Source organism: Centruroides vittatus, unplaced genomic scaffold (genome assembly GCF_030686945.1).
Source record: "Centruroides vittatus isolate TY-2023 unplaced genomic scaffold, ASM3068694v2 contig_817, whole genome shotgun sequence".
Taxonomy (NCBI): Eukaryota; Metazoa; Arthropoda; class Arachnida; order Scorpiones; family Buthidae; genus Centruroides; species Centruroides vittatus.
Window position 1 is genome coordinate 1,954,503 of NW_027122532.1, and position 9,496 is coordinate 1,963,998.

Sequence of the window (9,496 nt, forward strand, 5' to 3'; positions counted from 1 at the left end):
TTGGCCCCGGAATGCTCCCAAACGGCGTATCTCTTGAGAGGAGTGGATGTCTCGCTAACCGCGTCCGAGATTTACGAAATGCTCACGGAGGCCATGTTGCCTGTTGTCGAGGTGCGCCGCTTCACGCGGAAAGTCATCGACCGGGCAGAGGTGACCCCTAGTACGACGGTTTACTTCTCCATTGCCAGTGCGGACCCGATCGAGTCGGTGAAACTGTACTATCAACGGTTTCGCTGCGAGCGTTTCTATCCTAAGCCCAGATTCTGTGGGCGCTGCCTTACTTTCGGCCACGCTCCGGCTTCTTGCCGTGGGCGCCGTCGTTGCCTAAACTGCGGGGAGGACCACGACCCCACGGGGTGCTCGCGCCCGGCGGAGAAGTGCGTTCGCTGCGGGGGCCCTCACCGAGCGGACTCGCCCAACTGCCCGGCATACCTCTCGGAAGCGCGGCTACTCAAATTGAGTGTTATCCACCGCTGTTCGCATGCGGAGGCTAAGCGTCTCCGGCCTGCGGAGCAATCATCCTATGCCCAGGTGGCGGCAAAGCCTAAACCCCTCCAGGTTCCGGAGGCCAAGAGTGGTCCCAGCGGTAGGGTAGAGTCTACCCATCAGGCCGACTCAGCACGGGGCCCGGACCACCAATCCTTGACCCGGCGAATCGCCCGGCTGGAAGCGGCTATTGACTCGCTACGGGCAGAACTCCGACAAATTAGATCTGAATTTCGGTCTACCCCTCCCACTAGGGAATCGGAACTCCTTCTCCCCGAAAACGTCTCGTCGCAACCCCAACAATTACCTACCTCCCAGGCTCAAAAACGTCCGCCGCAGCGGGAGGAACGCCCTACGCTCTCTGGCCCGCCTAGAAAGAAAAAAGGAAATAAACAGAGGAAGGCGGCCCCAAAGGCTACTTCCGACTCAGACGGACCAGCATCGGACATGGACCTTTCCTTCCCGCCTGGCCCAACCCGGACGGTATCGTTGGAAGACTTTGGCGCTGCCAACCCGGCGGAAAAGGTAAAACTTCGTCACCGTCAGTCAGCGCAATCGGCACATAATGCCTAGTCCGGCCCAATTCAATTCGGCCCTTCGCATCGTTCACTGGAACGCCCAAGGCCTACGCGCTAAAAAGGACCTTCTTTTGGCGGAACCATGGCTTCGCGGGGTAGACGTCCTTTTAATCCAGGAGACGTGGCTTGTCCCGTCAGCCTCCTTCTCCCTCCCTGGGTTCACCATTTTCCGGTGTGACCGTCCCAATTCCCGCGGCGGCGGTCTTTTAGCGGCGGTGGCTACGGCCATTCCCGCGCGCCTCCTTCCGGCCGGCCCGGGAATCGCGGGCCTGGAGACCCAGGAGCTCAGGATCTTTCTCCCGAGGGGCCCTTTTTCCCTCGTGAACGTCTACGCCCCTCAAGGCGTTCAGCCGGACATGGATCTTGACGCTTTGCTTCGGGACGACTTTCGCCCTCGGATCATCTGCGGCGATTGGAACGCGCATCATCCTTACTGGGATGATGGCTGCACCCACCCCGACACGGCGGGACGCGCACTCTTCGATTGGTTTTCCACAGCAGACCTTTGTTGCCTGAACTCGGGGGTTCCTACCCGGTTCAGTGCCTCTAGCGCTTCAGCCCTCGACTTATCATTTTGCTCTCCGGACTTGCTCGGCTCGACTACTTGGGACGTCCTCTCAGACACTCTATCAAGCGATCATGCCCCAGTCTCCCTTTCCATTACCGCTCTAGCACCCCGGCAGGGGCCTCGGGTACGTTTTCGCTGTAGTACTGACTGGTCCGGCTTCCCCACCCGGTTCGAGAACTCCATCTCTTCACTGGCCCACCGCCCCCCTTCGTACTCCCAGTTCGCCGGCCTGCTTCGGGAGGCGGTGGAGGACTGTTCGGTGTGGCGCGCCCCTCCTCCCCCTGGGTCCCCACCTTGGTGGACTCCGGCTTGTAGCCTCCTTCGGGCTAAGAAACGAAGGGCCTTTCGTAAAGCCCGCCAATCTGCCTCCTTGGCCCTTTGGACTCGCTACAAACGACTCAGCGCCCTTCTCCGCCGGCAATCCCGACAAGCGCGTCGGGAGTGGTGGGGCCGACTCTGCTCCTCCCCTCCTTCTCCGTCCACGATCTATAGGATTTTTCGCCGCCTCCGCACGCCCGCGGACGCGCCAACGTCTCACCTCATTCTGCGTACGACGGAAGATATCACTTCGCCAGCCCAGCAAGCCGAGGCGCTGGCCGCCTACTTTGGTCGGAACCGCCCTTCGGGCGCGTTCGCCCCAATCACAGCGAACCACAACGATCAGCTAACCCTAGAGGACGGCCCGTTCCGTCCAGCGGAGTTGCTTCGGGCCCTTCGGGGCCTTCGCCCAACCACTCCGGGCCCGGACCGCATCCAGGCCCAGGCCATTCGTGCACTCCCTCCGTCGGGCCTTGCAGCCCTCCTGGCAGCCTTGAACAGAGCATGGTTGGCGGGGACATGCCCCCAGGAGTGGAAGTTAGCCCATATAATTCCTATTCGCAAACCGGGTCGCCCGGCGACTAATTGCGCCTCCTACCGGCCAATTTCTCTAACTTCCCACATGGCCAAACTATTCGAACGAATGGTTCTGCACCGTTTCCATATTTCTGCGGCTAATTCCACCTTCTTCCACCCACACCACTTTGGGTTCCTGCCCTATCGGGGCGCCGAGGAAGCTTTGCTCCTCCTTCACCATCAGGTCGCAGTGGCTCGGGCCCAACGGAAGTGGGTCTTTATGTTGGCTCTCGACTTGGAGGGGGCCTACGACTCGGTCAGCCAGCAGGGCCTCCTGGCCAAGATCCGGTCTTATGGCATTGGGGGCAGGTTTCTTTCTTGGCTTAGATCGTTTCTGCTAGACCGCCAATTCCAGGTTCGCTGGCGTGGAATCCTCTCCCATCCCCACCTCGTTCCGGCAAGGTATCCCTCAGGGGAGTGTACTGGCCCCCCTCCTGTTTACCTTATATATGGCCGATCTCTGGAGGGCTATTCCACCGGATGTTTCGGTGATAGTATATGCCGATGACATCTTTCTTCTCTCAGCTAGCTCGAGCCCTACCAAGGCCCACGCCCGCGCCCAACAAGCTCTAGACCACTTGGAACATTGGGCGTCGGGGTGGAGCATGTCCTTTTCTGCTACCAAGAGCGCGTCAATCGACTTTTTCGGCCAAAACCAATCGCTCACCTTTATCTTTCACCCTCAGTTCGGGATCCATCCCCCAGCAAAGGGTAGTCCGGGTCTTGGGCCTCCAACTCTCTCATACTTTCACGTGGGACAACCATGCCCAATTCCTCCGGACCAAACTTACGCGGTCCTGCTCCTACTTAAAATACTTTGCTTCCCGCCGGAATGGAGCTCGGACCGTCCGACCTCTTGCGCCTTGTCTACTCGGTGCTTCGCCCAATGGCGGAATTTGGCGCCCCGCTCCTGGAGGGGGCTCCGCCCTCCAGCATTAGCCGTATGGAGCGCCCATTACACGAGGCCCTTCGTACCGCGCTGGGGGTCCCCAAATCGACCCCCCTGATCTCCCTCTACACGGAAACCGGGTATATCCCGCTTCAGCTTCGCCTTCGTCATAGAGCAATAGCGCATGCGGTAACCCACTTATCTCGGGGTCCATCTAGCCCTCTGTTCCACCTTTTCCAGGCGGCTCCCAGTCTGGCCTCTCACCATTGGCGCCGTTTTCAGTCTCCTTATGTTGCCCGGGTTTTCACCCATTTCGATAATGAGAGTCTCCCGGTCGCCAGCCTTTACCGCCAGAATTTCCACCCCCCGTGTGCAGATCAGGTCCGGCCCAAGATCCACCTCAATGAGTGGTCCGCAGCGGGTGCGGACCACGCCGAGGGCTTGATAAGCCTTTACTCCGAGCTCCACGCTAAACTATGGTACGACAGGTACTGCATCGGTACCGATGCTTCGAAAACTACTCTCAGGACTCAGATCGGCATCGTCATTCCGAACGATGGTATCCGGGAGACTTGGCGCCTCCACGACGCCTGCAGCGTTTTTACGGCAGAAGCTATCGGGATTCAGCGAGCGCTGACGATCGCCTCCCAATATAATCGTCCGACTGTAATTTTTTCAGACAGCCGCTCTGTTCTGCAGGCAATCGCGAACGTCTCTTTCTCTTCGACGGCCATCATCTCAGACATTGCATCTATGGTCAGCAGATTCCCTGCCCCCCTGGACCTCGTTTGGATCCCAGGACATTCGGGCATTCAGATTAACGAAGCGGCCGATAGGGCAGCCAGTCACGCCGATCTTACTGGCTCCTGGCGCCGCTCCCTGACCCCGAGAGACCTACGACGGCTCAACAGGGACAAGATCGTGCTCGCCCTCACCGACAATTGGTCGGCAGCTCTCCGGCACAAGGGGAGGGAGCACCTCCGGCCGTTCTCCCCTTGGCCCTACCATCTGGCCTCCTCGCGCCGTGCGGAATCGCTTTTGGCGAGGCTACGTACAAATACGGCACCTCTTCAATCTTTCTTTTTTTCTCGTCACCTTAGCCGCTCACCGGACTGCCAGCACTGTGGGCAGGAGGAATCCCCCGATCACTTTTGGCTGGTGTGTCCGGCGTACAACGAGGCCCGTCGGGAGTTGGGCCAAGCCCTCTCTTTGGATCTGCACCAGACTCGTCACCTCAGCCAACTTTACTGGCCTCACGCGGGCTTAGACCCGCGCCACCACATCTCAGCCCTTGAGCGGTACATATATAAGACCGGCCGCTTCACCTAGCCACCAGGCGGCGCATCGGAAGAAAAGCCGACAACGGCCACACCTTCCAACATAAACCCACGTACAAGAACAAGAACAAGAACAATACACTAAAAACAACATAACACCCAAATTAAGGAAACAGCTCAAAAACATTTTCAAGAAAATAAAAACACACACAAAACATGAACATCACAACACACACATTACAGAATACATTGATACACTAAAACAAAAACTTGCTGCCAAAGCACGTAGACTCAAACGATACAAAACATGTACACTACGAAAACAACAAAATAAATTATTTACAAACAATGAAAAACTCTTTTACAGACAAATTAATAACAAAGCAAACACTGATACACAGCACAGTGGCACACCAACAGAAGAAGAACTCACAACATATTGGTCTTCTCTTTGGTCCAGTGCTGTCACGCACAATGCTGATGCAGGCTGGATCGAGGAGGAGAACAGAAACTTGCACAACATACCAACTATGCCCTGTGTTGAAATAAACATACATGATTTCCAATACACTGTTAACAGAACACACAACTGGAAGACACCTGGTGTAGACAACATTCACAATTTCTGGTACAAAAAGTTTACATCACTGCACCAGGAACTAGCTAAACATCTGACACACATCATCATCAATCCACAAGACATGCCAAATTTTCTTACTCAGGGCATCACCTACATGAAACCTAAAAACAACAATACCACAGACCCCACACAATACAGACCAATTACATGTCTCCCAACACTCTACAAATTATTGACATCCTGTATTGCAAACAAAATATACAAACATGTTGAAGAACACGACATTCTAACAGAACAACAAAAAGGTTGTCGTAGAAACCACAGGGGATGCAAAGAACAGTTACTCATAGATTCAGTCATTCTACGGCAAGCACACAGACAACACAGAAACATACACATGGCATATATAGACTACAGAAAAGCATTCGACAGTGTTCCACACAGTTGGCTGCTACATATCCTACACATGTACAAAATACATCCATCACTCATTGCATTCTTTCAAAACACTATGCAGCACTGGAGAACAACACTACATCTCAGGGCCCATAACACTTCCATACAAACAAACCAAATTTTTATTAGGCGAGGAATTTTTCAAGGAGATTCCTTGAGTCCTCTCTGGTTCTGCTTAGCCCTGAACCCATTATCCAACATGTTAAACAACACGCAATATGGTTACAATATCAGACACGAAAAAAACAACACAGTTTACACTGTCACATCTCATGTACATGGATAACATAAAACTTTATGCATCCACACAAAAACAACTTCATCAACTCCTACAAATCACACATTCATACACCAAGGACATACAAATGAAATTTGGCCTAGATAAATGCAAAACAGTTCACATAGAAAAAGGAATCCTGAAGAAAGAAGATTTTGCACTTGGAAATGGAGACATTATTGAATCCATGGAAGAGGGCGAGTTCTACAAGTATTTAGGATTCCAACAGGGCAAACTAACAGAACATACACAAATAAAGCAAAGATTAATTAAAGAATACCAAAGTAGGTTAAATGCTATTCTCAGAACACAATTAAATGCAAAACACACAGTTAAAGCAATAAACACATATGTCATCCCAGTACTCACATATTCTTTTGGAGTTATACATTGGACTCACACATGATCTTGAGCAACTCCAAAGGAAAACAAGAACTACACTTACTAAGCATAAACAACATCATCCTAAATCTGCCACAGAAAGATTAACCCTTCCACGTAAAGATGGCGGACGTGGCCTGATTGACATAGTTAACCTTCACTACAAACAAATACAGTCACTGCGAGAGTTTTTCTACAAGAAACAAGAAACATCACAATTACATAAAGCAGTAACTCTAGCAGACTCAAATAACACACCATTAAACTTACACTCACATCATATGGACACAACACAACATATAAAAAGCATAGACACCTTTAAGCAATCGTGGGCTCGAAAGGCACTCCATGGCAGGCATCCTTACGATCTGGCCCAGGATTTTGTTGACAAAACTGCGTCAAACAGCTGGTTAGCTCAGGGATGCCTCTTTGGGGAGACGGAAGGATTCATGATTGCCATACAGGATCAGTAGAGGTCATAAATACTAAAAACTACAGAAAACACATACTCAAAGATGCAACACTCACAAATGACACATGCAGAAAATGTCACATCATGCCAGAAACTATACAAACATCACCTCTGGTTGCAAGCTCTTGGCACAGACAGATTATTTACACAGACATAACCAAGTAGCAAATATAATACACCAAGAGCTTGCAAAGAAACACAAATTAGCAGACATCCACGAACCATACTACAAATACATTCCACAGACAGTATTGGAAAACAACACGCACAAAATGTACTACGACAGAGCCATAATCACAGATAAAACAATTTACCACAACAGACCAGACATCACAACCTCATTGACAAACACAATAAAATCACATACATTATAGACATATCCATTCCAAACACTCACAATATACAAACGCATGCACTGAAAAAATTAGCAAGTACACAGAACTCGCCCAGGAAATAAGGCATCTGTGGAGGATGGATAGGGTGCTTATTGTACCTGTCGTTTCTCTCCTCTACAGGTGTCATACCACACATACTACACAAAAGCCTGGGCACATTAGAATTGAATAGAAACACATACATCACAGTACAGAAGGCTACTATATTGAATACATGTCATATTGTGAGAAAATTCCTGAATACAGACACACACACTGATACACTTCTTTAATTTCTGTTTTGGTTACTATGCCTTGACTTTGGTCCGGCATAGTACACAGCCACCGGTGTTAACCGAGTATCTCTCACTTAACCCAACATAATAATAATAATAATAATAATCAGTGCAGAGCCCAAACGGTAAGGAGTTGAAAGTTGAAATTTGGTACACAGTTAGGGTACGTCACGAGGACGCACACTAAGAAGGGATTTTTCGAAATTCCTCCCCACGGGAGAGTGGGACAGGATTAAATCTTAACAATTCCATCAACAATGGAAGTGTTAAGTAACGATGGAAGTGTCAACAATGGAAGTGTTACATAACAATGAAATTGTTAAGAGAAAGCGACGTGCAAGACGCAGATGTGGTTTTTTCGTTTTCTCGGGAAATCAAACATATTTTTAGACCCATCTAAACAATTCTGTAATTAGTCTAGAAACAGAGAGATCCAATTCTTGCATTCTGTGAAAACGGGTAAGGTTAACTATAACGTAATAATCTTAATCTTTGCTACCGTTACTTTTGCCCGAGCACGCCGGGCCTACCTGTTAGTTGTTACATATTGTGAATAAAAGTTTTGTACATAATGCTTGTGTGTAATATATCTGTTTAGTAAATAGGTAATGGTAAAATAAGTAAATAAATTTACATTTTGCTGGTTTGTTTTATTACATATGTATGACAATATAATTAGAAAAACCATAGCTTATCCTCTGATACATTTAAATAACCATAGAAATCTAATCCAGATAAAGTATTTTTTAAATAATTTATTAATTTTACATAAAGTACGCTATACAATTCATTCCAAGTAATACTTCTCACTGTACTCGATTCAGTACAGTGAGAAGTATTACTTGGGATAAAATAGTTTTCTATTTTTGACATAAAAAATTACATTTCTTACATTAATTAACTCTACATATTTTAACTTATAAATATATTTTGTACAGTGTGAATGAAGATTTATCGATGGTCTGCTGACATCTGTCTTTTGTTTATATAGGCATATGGCAAGATTTTGTACACTTACTTTAAAGCTTATTAATTTTATAAAAGTTTTTTTCCAGTAATCATTATACATTCGTGGGGAAGAAATCTGAAGACGTAAATTAAAGATTCGTGAGGGATAATTCTAGAATACATCACATTTGTAAGTAGCCTACATAACATGCACTGTACGAATGACGCCTGTCAATACAGCTCGTCCATGAAAAAAAAAGGAAGACTGAGCCTTTCTATATGCTTTCAAACTCCTTCTAAACTCTTATTAATAAACATTTAAATGCTTTATCTGAAAAATTTTCTGCTTACAATATAATAGAAACTTTTTGAAAATAAAAACAAAAACAAAAAGCCGAATTAATAATTCGTATAATTGACTTAAAATACTTTTATACAGAATTTAATAATTAAATGTTATCATTCCAACAATGGTTTTTACAGTTATTGTTAAACAATACTTCTCACAATTAAAATAAATCGCGTATTGCAACAGAATTTCGGGAGGCTGAAATTTTCCATTGGAAAATTTCGAATAACATTTCATTCTAAGAGCACACCTCGGTAAGATGTACTGTACTTGGCGTGGGACCCGGGGACGAAATCTGAAAACGACCTTACGAACGGAAAGATTCGGCACTGGAGTTTCCGGCAGCATGCCTCGGCAAGATGTATTCGGCGTGGGACCCGGGGACCGAAATCCGAAGACGGGGAGATTAGGGGCTCAGAGTAGACGCTTTAACGATTCGGTAAGCTCGCGGTTTCACCACAACACATCCTTACATACACCCCTCAAGATAACATTCACAATTGAACCATTATCTCATTTTTTCAGCGCACTCATTCATTTACATATCACGCATCGTCGCTGTACCCAACACTGTCATATAACACCTACACTGCTTCCCAAAATCTAATCCCTAGGTCCTCGTCCTGGGAAGTGGAAATGTCACTCGATGATTTCGAGTGGCAGCTAAAGGG

At 48.2% G+C, this 9,496-nt stretch overlaps 1 protein-coding gene across 1 annotated transcript; it reads left to right on the top strand.

The window, feature by feature from the left end:
- Positions 1 to 3,358: 3,358 nt before the first annotated feature.
- LOC136982203 (uncharacterized) lies at positions 3,359 to 4,744 on the top strand. Its single transcript, XM_067278638.1, has one exon. It carries the CDS (start codon positions 3,359 to 3,361, stop codon positions 4,742 to 4,744), a length of 1,386 nt encoding a protein of 461 aa, XP_067134739.1.
- The last annotated feature ends 4,752 nt before the right edge of the window (positions 4,745 to 9,496 follow it).

Bases quoted from the DNA above. Each gene is read 5' to 3' on its own strand.
- LOC136982203 (XM_067278638.1), top strand. From the start codon at position 3,359: ATGGAGCTCGGACCGTCCGACCTCTTGCGCCTTGTCTACTCGGTGCTT.